Source organism: Octopus bimaculoides, chromosome 1 (genome assembly GCF_001194135.2).
Source record: "Octopus bimaculoides isolate UCB-OBI-ISO-001 chromosome 1, ASM119413v2, whole genome shotgun sequence".
In the NCBI taxonomy this organism is placed as follows: domain Eukaryota; kingdom Metazoa; phylum Mollusca; class Cephalopoda; order Octopoda; family Octopodidae; genus Octopus; species Octopus bimaculoides.
The window spans coordinates 40,688,075-40,705,028 of NC_068981.1; the positions used below are offsets into that span (position 1 = coordinate 40,688,075).

The following is a 16,954-nucleotide window of genomic DNA, read 5'->3' on the forward strand; positions in this document are numbered from 1 at the left end:
TCATTACAGTATCGAAATGTGATTGTTTCAGTTAGTGGAATAGTTTCATTTTTAAAGTGAAAGTATTTGACATGAGTGTTTTTGTTTCACTTTTGACACGTAATACTTAAATAGTGGAGGAGATATTATGTTGCCGTGGGCTCGAACTCTGCAAGAAGTTAAAAAATTTTTTTGACTAAAACACAACTGGAACCCTAAGTAAGGCATCTGTAAAATTTGAATGAAATTGGTTGCGTAGTTCTCGATTTTTAGGGATTCACACAGACAGACAGACAGACAGACAGACAGACAGACACACATTCTCATTTTTATATATATAGATTGTATACAAAATAAATCTTAATTGAAAATTTCTTCTTATTTAGTTTAGGAAAAAAAAAGCCTAACCGCACTTTTTAGTGACTCTCAAAGAAAAGGAGAGACCATTTCGAAAGATTAAAATTTATTTCTCCAGTTAATTTGCATACTTAGGATATGCATTTGTACAATGCACAACATTTTTGTTTCTCTTCGGGTGATTGCCTAGCATGATTTACGATAGTTGTCAAAATTCACCCATGTGGAATAGGTGAGTGAGTTTTGTAGGTGGTGTAGATGGCGTTCTTTGCCTGTACTACTACAGTACAATTACATGTAAACCACTTTAAATATTTGGGTGTATTAAATTTGGTTGTATGAGATGCGTGAATAGATAATTGATGATTTCGATCACCTGCTCAACTGTCTTAGAGAAATCAAAAATTAGAATTTGCGGAATTTGATCGTGGTCTGTGTCAGCAAACGTCATGATGTGAAGTTTGTATGTTTTATAAGTTCGTTTTATGTGAGACGAAATAGGTACTGACATTTTGAAACTGACATTTGTTTGAGAAAGACAACCAAATTCGTTCTGCGAAGAGTCAGGTGTGAAGTGCATTTCCTGCCAAGCTATCATAAAACTAACGGACCTCCGATTTCTTAGAGGACTTATATACGTTTCGAAAGGTAGGATGTTTTGTAGTATGTAGATATGTGCTAGATACCTTTGATTATGTGATGGTCAGACTGTCCAATTCCTGCAGAGACAAGGAGAAAGATAAATATTTGGAATGATGTCTGTCCATGAGGCTAGGAGCAAATGATGATACTATTGCAAATGTTTCGGTTTCTGGTAAGGAGACCGAGAACCAAGAGGAATTTAATTCGGAGAGAGATGATTTGAGAAACAGTTAGTTAAACATTTGTAGGTCATCGGAAAAGTTTGTTTGTATTGGTAGTAGATGAATATAAACGGGTGAGGCTAGGAAAGTTTGAACCAGAGTCACGGAGTGATTTTTATTGCTGATATTTTTGTACTCGCTGAGTCTGGAAGAAATAGGGCAGTATCTATGACTTTTATAAGTCCACTGAGCTTGATGTCGTTAATCTTCTGTTTAAATTGTTGCAAGTCAACATCGGTAGAAAAGTCGTGAGCAGGGAGAAGATTCTAGAGGCTCTGTACTGGCAAAGACTGAATATAGTTGTTAGTGCAACGTTGGAGGTGAAGTTGAATGTAACCATGATGACGCGAGATAGAAAGAATAAGTCGGGGTTTCTTGAATGGAGAGGTACTGGACATGCCTGCTCCGTGAAGTAAGACAAAGAGAATATAGTATGCCTGTAGACCAGGGATGGAGTATGTCTGTTAGTATTTAATAGTAACTAGACGGGTAACCTTCTCAAGATACAGTCCAAGACATCTATGTGCGGATCAGTACCGTTCCAGTGATGAGCATGGTGAACGATTTCATCAAGAAATAAAAGTGGTAGAAAGCTGCTACAGTGGCAGACTTACACCAAACATGCTAACGGACTACTGCTGGTTTTTAAAACGAGAAATGGACATGCAACATAAGTGTAAAAAGAGGACGCCAAAGCTATTTTTGAAAAACATAAAATTAATAATATTCACTTTACACTTTTGTTTTGTGTTGTATTAATTTTGGAGCTACTTATCCATCTAGTTGCTATTGTTCTTATACCAAATAACAGTAATTTACGCTTCACATAACATTCATTTTATTTGTCATGAATTTTCACATTATTGTAATTTTGATAGCAGTATAATAATGATAGCGCAAAAACCTGACATGCTAGAGCAAAAATGATTGCAGATTCGGAATCAGCTCTCCCAAATTACCTATGAGCACCATTTTGTCTAAAAGTAACCAAAATTTCGTTGTCTAGTGTAATCGTTGTGGAAACCAGCAAGTTGTAAGTTCTACATTGAAGTGATCTCTTCTTAGGTGAGGTCTAGAGGGCTCAGCCTTTCCTAGAATTTCCAGAAGAATACCAAAGAGAGCACTGGACCGCCTGACGGACTCCACTCCTGGATTGTCGAGGTTAACTTCCCGAGCTTCTTTCTTTACCGTGGAACTCACACGGCAGTGAGGGTTTGTGTTTGAATTTCTTCCATAACATGCTAATTAACCTATAGCTAGGACCCTGACAGGTACTAATACTCCGAGTCAGAGTAGACCTAGGAACAACAGTGGATATGAGATGATTCTATACACCTCAAAACCTTGGATTCCATTTCCTGGTGCAGTTTATTTAGACAAATGTCTGAATAAAAGGTGGGGTAATTACAATTAGCCAGACCGTTTTTAATCGCAGGTCTGTTCAGTCAGGAGGTTCACAGGGGTCTAAACAACAACTATGATAAAACCATTATCAGGAATGTAACGGTTGGGTGCTGCTATCTGGACGTTGACTGGAAATTCAGACTGCTTAGGTGACAAGCACTCACACACACACACACACACACACACACACACACACACACACACACACATACACATGCGTGTGTGCAGAGCGCATAAATATGCAAATACAGACCGAAAGAGAGAGGTGATAGTGACATTACAATTTAGTAATTAAACACGATTGACATAAACACTTCCCTCGATTATTCACATTGAGAAATATGCTCTCTCACACATAAACAAGGAGAGAGAGACGGGATGAGTGAGAGAGAGGGGGAGAACCAGAGAAACATTGAAAAGGGAGAAGCATTGAAATGTCTGGTATGAAACACGTCAGCATCGGCGTCGGCGTCGGCGTCGGCGTCGGCGTCAGCGTCGGCGTCAGCGTCGGCGTCAGCGTCGGCGTCGGCGTCGGCGTCGGCGTCAGCGTCGGCGTCAGCGTCACCAAACGGTTACACCAAAACAGCTGTGCCAGAACTTGATAATGATATTATATCAATGATTTCACTCTTCATAGTCTCTACCTCCACCATTATCCATCAATGCTTCTACAGGAAGCTTTATGTACTCGTCCGACTTGCTAGAAATACTAACTAAATTTCCCTTGTATCCAACCTTACTGTCTTACCAAGATATATCAAAAGTTGGGAAATCTAATTTTAGGTACATGGTACCAAGAAATATACGGGATGGTCATGGCCAGAGTGATTTTCATCCTAATTCAACTTAATCGGGGTTACTACTAGAGCTAAACAACAATTAACACCATAACCACCGCTAAAACTATTAGCATCGATCCATTGGAGAAATATATATGCAGCCATTCAACCTGCTAGATATACCATCCAAATCCCCGTCTTAAAATGCATAGATTCACTAAGATAAGAAGATATGACATTTATGTCAGTGAAAACACACAATGGTTATAAGTCAAGTAGAATAGGACTGACTAGAGTTAAACAGCAACAATAGAATTCAACTTGTTAAATTAATAGTCCCTGCCAACTATTTTTATAAGTTTGTTACAGTCAGCGTCTCCGAGAGAAACCAAGCACGGCGGAACACGACTACTTTCGGATCCCTAAAAGTAGGGGGGAGTAAGAGATTGAGCAGGGAAGTTTGTCAAAAATACACGAGTCCCCACGATTTCCACTGGTTCCGAAGCGTTGTTTCGGTTGAACTTAATTCATATAGGCGTCTGGTCACAGCAGCAGACTACAAATTGTATTCAGGTCACATCTCTTGGTAACACATAACACTCACCTTAGTGATTTTCAACTGGCTAAGAAATATATTCATATAATAAATATAAGAGATACATCAATGAAATAATATTGACATGTCAACTATATAAGCAAAAAGGCGCTACATTAATGTTTAATGATATGTGTATATGTGTATGTGCATATGTATGCGCGTGTGTATGTGTGAGTGTGTCCTTGTATTATAAACCTAAACCAATACAATGTGGTTTCAGTACGACTTAGGAATGTGTCCTGCTACTTCTAATCCTTTATGATATTGTTACTAACAAACTGAACCACTTAAGCAATATATTCTCCCAATACAAAATATTAATTGAGTTTATCACAATTAGAAACACAGAACATATTGCAGCTAAATTTTTCAAATTTGCACTCAAGATTTCTTCATGGTCCATTTTTGGAATAAAGGGAACGAAAGTCATGTTTGAATATAATATCTTTAACCAGTCAAAACCTATCAGTTCAATTTAATCGAAATTAGACAACACCGAGAGAAATCCTTTATTTTTATACTCAAATATGGTTCTTTATGGCTAACCTATTTTTTTGTGCAACTACTGTTATCACTTTCATGGAGATTTTCAACGCTGTGACCTCCTATTAGAGCAAGGCTCTGGCAGCAAGCGTGGTTATACCAGGATCTAACACTCACAAAAGAAAGTGTTACTGTAAGGTCATTTGGTTTGCCCCACCCTTCCCACTCAACGTTAAAACTTGCATAAGGATCTTTTTTAGTTTAGTAAACAAGCATTTCACACACTCCCATAGGTATGGATGATTATTTAATACACAAAACTTAGGGGTCTCATTCAGCTATGCGCCCAGTGTTAAAAAGATTTTAGTGAACGCCACCCCTAGACCCCGTACAGAAGTAGGATGCTCACGTAGGGTTAACAGGGAATGCCCATTTGGCGACTGATGCAACTCCGAGAGTCCCTTTAAGCTGCATCTAAATTATCACTGATCCTCTTTTACGATCTCAGAGAAGCACAACGTTACGTGTTTAGCCAAATACATATGGCATTTAAAAGAATAGAGAATGCTATACAGAATTTAATGGAAGATCCTGGAACAGCTTTGACCATAATTCAACGGGAGCCGTCGATGCAAACTTTGTTTGTACCCGTACTATGTGGTGCACAATTTGAGACCCTCTCGTCCACAACTTTGCCTCATCCTATAGGAGATGATTAGCATTAAACAATATGGTTGTATGGCGAAGAGTATTTCTTAAGGATTTTTATTCTCCCTATAAAACAAAACCAATGCAGAATATGATCTCAGGTCTCAAAACTAGTCAAGTGCCAGTCACTTTCTTTTCATTCTTTTTCATCTATTAGCAAGATATCTTTAGCACTAATTATGGATATAAACGCATACACTTTAACCTAGGAGATTGACACCTTACTTATTTACTCTCTGCGATGCTGAACGAAAGTACTGTATAAGTATCTTCATAAGGAATCATTTGTTTCCTGTTTTCTGGCCTACAGATGTGCTATCTCCTCTCTTCGTCTTTTTTTATCTCTACATTTATGTTCTCTGCTCCTCAGATCTTGTTGTTCTCATATCTCTACTAATCAGGTACCTCAACCTGCTCGTTTCTCCACCTCTTGTCACTCACCCCTGTTGCATCCTAGCACCACCACCATCATCCCGGGTACGTATTAAACCAATTTCTAGCTCTTCCTACTCAGAAATCAGTTCTCTGGAATCATCTCTCTCTGCCCATGGGTTTCTTGCAGGTGTTGATCTGCAGCAGTTTAAAATTAAAATTAGCAGCATCAAGTTCAGTGGTCAAGGAGAGCCTGCAAAAGTCACAGACACTTCTTCTTCCTTCAGACTCAGCAATTAAAAAACCCAAAACTATCTTACTAAATATTTAACATAGTATTGACTTCTTTAACGTGTGAGACGAATTATAAACTTTTACTGGCATACTTAAGTTCAGCAAAATTTATAACAACCGAACTTTCCAAATTTAGACACAGTCATTTTGCAGAGCCCAGTCTAACTTTGGAATAGTCAGGAAATTATGTTAGAACCGAATATCATTAGTCTATCAAAACCTAACAGAACAATTTATTTATCATATACAACTTCTTCAGAAACCACTCCCTACGCACAATTACGTAGAGAATGTTTTTTTCTTTTTTTTCTTTTTTGCACCCTACTAAAATTAAGCTACCTTTTAAATAAATAAACAATTCAATGACTCACGACACATCCAAACAACTTAATTTTCCCAATATTTAAGAAATAGCTCTACGAAAGCTAACCATTAAACACTTGCTCGAGTTCAAAATCATAAAGTACTCAGAGATCTGCTGAAATTTATCGCTACATAAGGTATCTAAATCTCTTAGTAGCTAATATACGTCATTAGTTTAAACATTATGAATTAGTATCACTCAAAATAAATTATATCAATTCTACCGTTTCGTGATTTTTCATCATCACAGCATGGAAATTATATTGTCATTGAAACTGTTTTTCAAATATCTGTTAGAAAACTGTTGTAATAATGCCCTTTTATTTGTTCTGTAGTGTTATAAATTCATTCATATTTAAGTCCACGCAAACATTTAAATTATCACGAATTTCGCAGTCTTTTGCATATATATGCACACATAGACGATCTTTTGATAGCAAACTGCAATGAGAACAGTAGCATTCAATATCTTCTAACGGCATTCAAACGACTTTTCAAAAATGCTTACGTGCTATAAATCTCATTTAAATGTGGTCTTCTTTTTTTATATTTTGGCGTTTTTCCCAAGATATTGTGCAGAATTTCATTGATTCCCATGAAAAATAGTGCAATTAAAAAAACCTTTTTTTCTATATGCAAGGCACAATTGCAGAGTTTTATAGGCATGATAAACTTATTTCGCTTTTTTCCTTAACCGTGTTGAAGAAATGTTTCCATCAGGAAAGTTAAAATTAGATTTACAACCATATTTTTCACGCCGCTTTAACCGAAAACTTAAGGCGAATTACGAATACACTGACTCATGTTATTTCCACCACATGTTAGAAAGAAGAGATTTTATCATCTATACAAACCACAAATACCTCACATATGTTCTGTCTTCGAACTCCAGTAAATATCCTCACCATGAAATTCATTACTTTTTCATAATGCCACTGCTTCATGCCGATGACTTTACACGTTCAAAACCAAGGACACAGTTGCCGATGCCTTAATTAGTTCGCATCAAGAAACTAGTTTTCACTAACACAACAGACTTTGCTGTTTTAGTAGTGGATCGAAATAATAGCAATTGTATATAGTCTGGATGTTCGACCAATCACGCTATTCAACGCAGTAGTTTTATGCAACGTATCGAACGATTTTCTACAATACCTGACGCAATTCCTCTCCAAAAGTTCGTCATCGTGTTTACAGAAGTTGAAACTTTGGCCAGCAGATTCGTAGGACCTGGCGTCAATAAAGACGTGCGAACAAGGGACTGAAATCATTTCTACCATAAGCGATCAAATTTTCAAATATTGCGAAATTTTCTACAAAGAATTCAACGTTCTTTTTTTGAACTTTGCAGCTATGCCACTTTATTTTCCACTGGGTATCTATATATTAGATATTCAATGATTAATTTCTTAAACATTTAATGTACTTAGCTATATGGGATTATCCCTGAACATGATTTGGTGATTAGGGTGTTGAGCTTATGATCGTAAAATCATAAGTTCGATTCCCGGACTGAGTGATGCACCTGATGACCATTTCTAGACATGCAGTAAAGAGCTTTGGCAGTATGGTATCTCCTTCCTTGACACCCTTCTTAACTGAGACCTTTACTGGTAATATAATACTGGTAATCCGTTGAGTATCCAGAGTTTGATGTATTGCGCATCGACACCTTGAATTTCCCGAGATTTCAATACTGTTCATTTCGGCGCTATCGAAGGCCTTTTCGTAATCAATAAAAGCGATACACAGAGGAAGCTTGTGTTTGTTCATTCGTAGTGTGAGTGGTGTTAGAGTGAGTATGTGATTTATTGTAATATAATTCTTACGGAAACCTCTGCTGTTGGTCGTCGGGGTGTTTCGATAGCCTGGCAACTATGGCCTTTGCAAACAAGTTAAGTGAGACAAAAGGCATATGGGGCGAGCAACTAACACACCTCCGATTTGTAGATGACATTGTACTCGTCGTTGAAACCACAGACCAGCTGCAGACCATGCTGACAGAGCTGAAAACTCAGAGCTTAGTTGTAAGTCTTAAAAGTAACTCACGAAAATAAAATATATGCGGTCGGAAGACCTAGCACAAGGCCGAATAGCGGTGGGAAGCGATGAAATCGAGGAAATAAAGGAGTACGTCTACTTAGAGTACACTGTGAATATACGCCGAGATATAGATACTGAAATAAGCGCAGGATGGAACGCATTTAACTTAAAGGATGCGCTTCAAACAAAGCTAGACAATGCCATACGTACCAGACTCTTTAATAGCACCGTCCTACCTGCGCGGTGAGATGTGGACTACTACAAAGAGGATAAAACAGCGATTGATTACGACGCAAAGGGTCATGGAAAGATCCATGCCAGAAACATCACTAAGAGAGCACATTCAAAATGAGATAATTCGAGGTGGTATCAAAAAGTCCCCGAACTAGATCTGTAGCATGCCAACAGATGGCAGCTCACGGTTGCGTGTGCAATGAGAGCTGGAAGTGACCTTCATGAGATAGTGTGCCGAGTGACATTACTGTGTTTACTTCACAAGTTGTGAAATTTGGGATTTTGTGATCACGTGTATGCTGTAGTCTACTATTTTTGTCATGGACAGTAAGTTGGAACAGAGAGCCAACGTGAAATGTTACGTTAAACTTGGGATTAATGTGAGACGAAGCGATTTCGGTAGAGGCATAAGGTCAATCCAAACAGCCTTTGAATATCGCATTGTATCGCTCAAGATAACACCTGCTGAATAGTAAAGAAAGAAATGTATGCATTCCATGCATTCCTAAAAGTGATGGTAACAACATCTTCAGAGTAAAAGAAGAGCTACTGTACTGGTACTTTAAGAATACAGCTGCTTCATGCGACCCAAAGGAGCCTGGATTGACCTACCTACACAAACTTGGAAGAGAAGCAGGCATCATACCAGCACAAGGCAATGCATGGGTACATATCCCATAAGCTAGAGGGCAACAACAGCATTAACGGGAAGAGTATTTTCTCCTGGATCTGCAATATATACATTACATACCTAGAAGGATATGCTTTCGCTATCCAAGAACAGGAGATAACTATTGAATACCTGATAAACAAGGACAAAGATACCACCAAACCCTCACATTGTGATTTAAAAAATGTTGTGCTATATCAGCGTGGTTGATATCGCCCACATCATCAGTAGCTGCTCCAGAATGTATAGAGATACTACCTGCTCCTGAGACATGATATAGTTGCAAAGACTATTTACAATGTTATACGCAGGAAAGACTGCCTTGGCGTATACATCAAAGACATGTCGGTGCCCACAAGTATTCACACCTTTAAAAAACAAGAAATACTGGTGGAATACCTCCAACAAAAACCATCAATTCGGTGCAAAAATAATAGATCTGATATTGTTCTGTGGGACAGGGGACAAAATCATCCGCTGTTGTAGAGGTCAGCTGCCCAGCGGATGTAAATATACAATCAAAAACCCAGGTAAAAGAGAACATCTATGGTGAATTAGTGCTCTTGTACTCTGACTATAAATTCTCATTTGTACTTATCATCATTGGTGTATTAGGTTATGTATCAACAAATTTGCACAAAGACCTAGAAATACATACATGCACACATACATACATACATGCAAACATACATACATACATACATACATACATACATACATGATGGCTGCCCCCTCATTATCGAGTATGGCCATTGCACGAGGCTTAACGTGACTTTTTAGCCCAGCTAAAGACCTACAATGTCTTGTACAGAATTGGCAGTTAAAACCTTTACCAACGATAGCCGGCTGTACTTGTAACTGGGCTTCATGTACCTTTGCATGTCGTTTAAGTCCTCCCGCCGAATTACACTCCCTTCCACATGCCTAACAGATATGATTAGTATGGTGTGTAGCATACATACATACATACATACATACATACATACGAATGTACGTATATACGCATATGTGTATCAAATCACAAATTTGATTGACAAACTCTGAGGATGTATATTGTTTTCCTTTCATAAATGAAGTAGAGATCACGGTTTCTGCGTTAACTTCACCTTCGTAACACAAGATGAACACCTATATTAAAGCGATATTTGGCGAGCAAGATAGGACAGGTAGATTGCGTTTGGAGTTCTCAAGTTTCTTATGATCCGTCACCTCTTACATATTCTTGTTGTGCAATAACACGGTGACTGTGAGTAAGACCTTATTTGCATAAAAATGCATAAATATCATTGATTTGTGCCTGCGCCTTTTCTCTTGACTCTCACTGAATTTGCCCAAAGATAGTTTCAACAGCTACCACTCTCTAGCGAGTATGACTTGATAGCATGTACCATACTTTCGCTAATAGTTTGAGGCACCTGTGCTACCTCGAGCTGACCCCGATACTCTTTCGATCCTACCACTCTAACCCAGAAGGACAGCCAGTATATCACAGCAGGAGAGACAGGGTTGCACCAGCACTAGGCCGATACTCATAAGGTCCGAGCAGCATGAAATGAAGTATCTTGCTCAAGGACACAACGCGCTGCTCGGTCTAGGCATTGAATCCATGGCCTTATGATCCTATACTCAACACCCTAACCACTAAGCCACCTTCAGAAATAATTCCATTATTTATGAACATGAAATACTTAGGAGATTAATCATTGAGTGTATAGCATCCACGTATTCGATAGAAAAAAGTATAATTGCAAAATTCTATTAAAACTCACAATCAGCCCCAGCCCTCCAACTGCCCTGCAGCAGTTTAGGTAAAACCAAGGCTTTCAACGCTTAGCGGAAACCAACCAATCTTACAAACTACAATTTTGCTACACCATCATTTTGGACATGAAGGATACTTCCATGCATTACACATTCCTCAAGTATCCCCACTTTCCAAAATGTAGCCAGTCCATCTCTTCCTTCTCTTTCGTTCAATCCTCATCTCTTTCACTTCTCAACCATGGTGGTTCTATGAGCAGTGCTCCAGCGGAAAAAAAACGTCTATATTCAACGTCCGCTTTGTATCCAATCTCACAATACACGTACTTGGCAAATCTTTGCAAAATATATTCCTTCATCTCGTACACTCACACACTCATTCACACGCATATTCGCGAGCACCTCTGGTTACTTCAAACAAATAATTACATAGCCCCTAACGATGTCCTTTGCATTACCTTCCAAAACTGAAGTCAAAAAACTTATCCTTTGTACTCATTAAACACTTCACTCTCTTTCTCTCTTCAGGAATATATCCCAAATTATGGAAATACACTACAGTGTGTGTCACAACCAAGAAAGTGTTCCTATGATCCTGTTTGCTATTGTCCAAACACACTTGCTTCCATCATTTCAAAACTAATGGTGCAGTCATTAACAACCTACGGTACTGTATCAGGTATGTGAAATCCCTGCCAGGACTACCTGCCAGTGAGTACTCTCCACCTTCCTTGGATTGTTTTCTTCCTGTCTTGTCGTGCTTTCGTGACACGTGCTAGCAGAGTTTTCTCTGATTCATACGTTATCATCTCATGGAGGTTCCAGAAGTTTTGCTCCAGTGATTTTTTTCTTTCCCTATACACTCTTCCGTTTGCTCCAATAACGTCTAATCTTTCACAGATTATGCCAACCTTCATTTCTTCCTAACCTTTCGCATTCAGTATTATTCTCACTAATTTGCCACGAATCTCATAAGCAATTACTTTGAAGACATCAACAAGTGGAGTCATGCCAGTCTTGTCAGCTTCCACAACAAAAGTAAATAATTACTGCACTTATCACGGAAACATTGCCTCTAACCACCACTATACTAAACATGAACAGCATGCAATTATAACCATCCCGATCACTTCAATTACTAGACCTCACTAACATTGCTGATCTCTTCTGGCGAACACATACTGCTTCTAAGACAACACTATCCAGTGCGTCTTTCCTTATTTGAGATATTTGTGTCTGGTTTGGGGAAAATTTGGATGATATTTCTAACAATCGTGTAGACGCGTAATGGTTTGCTCTTTAGCTCGAGGAATTTTCGTTGTTAATTGACCCCCAAACCAACCCTAATAGAGTAGAGATATGATGAAACACACCTCGACTATGAATATCTCGTCCTGTTTTCAGACATCGAATATTCTAGTTTACAATATGTAAACATGTATTTTCTTTTTTCAAGATTAGAGTGTCAAAAATAAAGGGAGATTTTACAACTAATACTAGCTATTCGAGTGACCACATAAAAGCTCTTGTTGATGATCCTGTTACTGTTACTATTGTTGTAGCTGGGAGGGGCAGGTTAGCCCCAGATCAAGTCTGAGAAAAAAAGTCTATGATCAAAGACATTCCAACCATAACCGTCCTATTCTTTTTTCTTGTATGCAAAGAACTTATGACTGCATTATCTAGTGTACTCTTGACTAAGAAGCAAGGTGTGGTCTAAGGCTGATTTGGCTACTATATCTAGCATATCGAGTAACAAAGTAAGGGTTTCTTGGTTGTTGTTTATATTGATGGTAATGTTTTTTCCTAGACTCCGCAGAATGAGACTTGAAGGAGGTTAGACTCTCCTTTCTAATAGTTCGAACGAACGTGTAGAAGGCTCCCTTGTGAGTCAGTTGTCGATGTCGGTGGTTGTGCTATTTAGTCGCAGTCAGTTCCGACGTTGCAAGTCTAGAAGTAAAAACTCGTTACAATGGCCCTGGATGGACCATCCTAACTAGTAAATTATATGTCCTTCTCAACAGAAGTATTTACTTCATTGATATCATTTAATACGCATCATGAATTCAAGAACAACAGGATCTGACTGCCTACTCAACTCATAGCTTATCTTTGAGGTGTTGAATATCTCCGGTTTTTTGCATAAAAATGCGAATGGAAAATTTTGATGATTAAACGTAATTCCAAGAAAATTCACGTTTCTCTATTCTGAGAAACTGAAACGTTTGTATTTAAATATATTTAGTTGTGATTAAATAATGAACCTACTGTGTTTTATTACCTAAAAGGTCTAAACAATTTGACAGTTAAGAATTTCAGTAATATCCCCTGGAGCGGGGATATTCCCAGTACCCATTACAATGCCTAATTTCTCTCAGACAAAAATTAAATCAAGACATAGGACAGATAATAGAAAGCGAAGCAGATTCATTCACGAAACAATAATACAAATAAATACGTGTGAAATCGGAAAATGACCACCGTTTAGTCAGATGAGCGGAAAGCTGCAAATATATAGTCAATGGAAACATCAAGAAAGGAATTGTAAAGGAGTAGTATAAAAAAAAAGAACATAAAAGTTTGAAAAGTAAACAAAAATTTACTTAGAGAAAAGAGATTTTATACTTACAAAAACGGCTGGAGTGCAGAGGTGACAACGTGGCGGTCATAAGAGTCGTAAGGTGCTATGAGAAGGGAAAAGGAGCATATAAAATTAACGATTTTCGTCATTTGGGGGCAAATTCTCTTGCAACCTAAGAGAAAATTTTAAGTGCACATGCATTTAATTTGACGACTGTGTTTCATGGGTTTTGTTCCACTGATCGCGAGAATCAAATATCGATTGCAACGGTTAGAACCGACAATTTTAAATGCAGCTGTTAAGAAAATGCATGTTACATGTTTGAACACACAACGTTGCAACGTTTAGAATTGATAATTTATTTTAAGTGCAGGTGTTAAGAAAATACATGTTACAGCAACCTGAGAATGCTGAAATAATTGATGACCATTTTAACCCTACAACAATTTAGGTCAAATTTCGTTAATCAGTTAATCAAAAATCATCTTATGCTTTGCTTGAGTGGCCTAGGTAAAAATTCCTTTGTTTCACCCCATCTTTAGTGCATATTCCATCTGTGTATATAATTTCAAGAAAATCGTTTGAAAACGTTAAAAGTTATGGCAGAAAATAACATTCCTATGAGAATTTGCATTGAAATGTCCTACTGATTTTTGAATAATCGATTCTGATTAAAAGTTATCGATAGTTTTGAAATTCTAAGTGCGTCAGTGACCGCATGGGCATAAGCACCACACACGTATCAAGTTTCATCAAGATTGGTTGAATAGTCTAGGAGGAGTTAAAGTAACAAATTCACAAACACATGCACACACACAGCCACAAACAGACAGAAATTGCTATTTATGTATATAGATTGTCATCATCGTTGTTATTATTATCATTATTGTTGTTATTATTATGTGATGAAAACTCACAGCTTATTTTGCTGGGTATGATGGAATGTGTCAGCTGTCCACAGCCAGCAAACTATGGTAGCACTTGTTTACTCGTCATGCTCCAAGAACCCTGCGAAGAATTCTTGCAGTTCCAAGTACTGCTGGTTTTTGTAGATGTTCTACCTTCACACTTTTTCAGCAATGCTGGAAGTTGAGTGCTGATACTTCCAAGGGCGCCAATTACTATTGATGTCACGTCTACTCTCCTAATTGACCACAACCTTCATGACAATGTTGCAAGAATGATCTATTTGGAGCTCTACGGAAATCACGTCCTACAAATAATAAAAACTTAGTATGAGAAAACCCTAGAAGGAGTCACCGAGAATGAGAACTGCAAAATCCTGTGGGATGCAATGATTCAGTGCAATCACCTGATCAGACATCGGAAACCGGACATTGTTGTGGTGAATAAAAAAGAAAGAACATGCATGTTAATTGACATAGCATGCCCCGGTTACAAGAAAATAAGGGTAGAGAGGGAAGTGTTGTCTTCTAGCCACTTTGCTGAATGGTGGGTGAAAGTGGCAAGAATAGTACGAGTGAACGGGACTACCCCGAGCATACCCCTGTAGTTGGAAAAAAGGAAACAAAAAAAGGCACCTGCCCCAAAAGTCAGGGTACCCATGTTTTTTTTATAGGATTTTTCCATGAGCAGCCCTCGAACGTTGGGTGCATATATTTGTTTGCTTCTTTTGATTTCATTCTAAGTGATTCAGTAATAATAAAGAATGCTCTTGCTTTGAGACGCCAAATTATTTTGATCTCCATCTCCACGTCCTTATATTTGCTCAATTTCTCAAATGTTCTCAGAATGTTTTTATTAGCTATGGCTGCAACATCCATCAAAAGACAAGCCTTACCGCATGATTTTTCACAATGATATCTGGTCGGTTAGCCTATATTTCCCGATCAGTCTGATACATTCAGTATCCCGTGCAACTTGTGGTGATTTATGTTCCCATAAATTCCTTAAGTGAAGGATATTATATGCACGGCATATTGATTAGTGTATGCATTGAGATGCCCTGTCAAGTCGTTGAAAATACTTTGTCCTTGGAACTAATCCCTGCCATGCCGGGAGGCTGGTTTGTTTGATTATAATTTTTATTTGTTTTGCTTTTTCAGTTCGTGTATTGGTTCATCTAGTATTTTCCGAAAGTCTATCACATCTTTCGTCGTTGAGTGCAGCTTAGCTTTATGGCACTTTGAGGTTTCAGAACCAGCTTTAACATCCAGTTATTTGCCTGCTGCAAATAGGAAAAATGTTCCACGGTTATTTTCAATGAAAGCTGTGACTGTGCTAATTCCCAATCGCCTTCTTTTCTCGGAAAATATAATCAATACTTTTCCCGGAAAGTATAATCGATACTTTTCCCGGAAGGTATAATCGACCATTTAATTGGAAGGTATAATCGATTCCTTTCTCGAAAAGTATAGACAATCATAATTATTTTAATATCTTGGAAGTATAGTAAATAACTTGGAAGTACAGATTCTATGGTAAAAGAAGACCTATCTTTAGGTATAAGGATAAGTTGAAACAATCGCTAAAATCCCTACAGATTAATTTAACATATTGTTTTCCTTCAAACACTCGTGCATCGAAATCAACCATCCTCATCATCATTATAATCACCCTCATCGTCGTCGTCATCATCATCATCATATCATCATCATCATTATTATTATTATTATTATTATTATTATTATTATTATTATTATTATTATTATTATTATTATTATTATTATCATCATCATTATTAAGGCGGCGAGCTGGCAGAATCGTTAGCGCGCTGGATGGAATGCTTAGCGGTATTTCACCGGTCGCTACGTTCTGGATTCAAATTCCGCTGAGGTCGACTTTGCCTTTCATCCTAACGGGGTCGATAAATTAAGTACCAGTTAAACACTGGGTCGATATGATCGACTTGTTCCCACCCCAAAAATCTGAGGCCTTGTGCCTCCAGTAGAAAGGATCATTATTATCATTATGATAATTACTATTATTATTATTATTATCATTGCTATAATTATTATTATAATTATTATTACCAGTTGAGAACTGATGTCAATGTAATTGACTCATCCCCTTCACCAAAATTGCTGCTCTTGTGGCAAAATTTGAAAATATTATCATTATTATTATTTTATGTTTGACTTTTGCTTTGCATTTTACAAGTTGGATCCAAATCTCACCCAGAGACCTCAAGAGACAACAAGTTAGAAGTTCATGTAGGTGTTATGCCTAGGGTACCATATATTTGGATTTGTACATAGTGTTGTTATAGAGAATGGTTAAGAAACCATAAGAAAATTATGTTTGTTTTAAAATTTGAGATCACATAGACAGTATTTTACGTAGGATATGGGCAGTTCCCATGAGCACTATCTTTTGAACTTCAACCATTTTGGGGTTTCCTGGTATCTGAGCTAGGTAGTAATCAGCCCGTTTCGCTGTCCATTCCCAGGGCACCTATGACAATAGGTATTGTTTTAGTCTTCAGGTTCCACATTTTGCTAATTT

At 37.8% G+C, this 16,954-nt stretch overlaps 1 protein-coding gene across 9 annotated transcripts in view; it reads left to right on the forward strand.

Annotated features, from left to right (window-relative positions):
• The window catches only part of LOC106871129 (uncharacterized), a 79,783-nt gene that overhangs the window by 9,681 nt on the left and 53,148 nt on the right, over positions 1–16,954 (forward strand). For 4 of the 9 annotated variants that reach the window (XR_008263652.1, XR_008263653.1, XR_008263654.1 and 1 more), the window contains exon 2: positions 11,437–11,619. The exons of 1 other annotated variant lie outside the window; for it this stretch is intronic. Coding sequence is in view for 1 of the 8 variants with exons in the window: in XM_052966182.1 (XP_052822142.1) it covers positions 11,437–11,587 (151 nt within the window). In the remaining 7 variants the exon portion in view is untranslated. The remainder of the gene's footprint in view (positions 1–11,436; positions 11,620–16,954) is intronic. 4 more of the 9 variants (XR_008263655.1, XR_008263650.1, XR_008263649.1 and 1 more) reach the window with 1 other exon arrangement.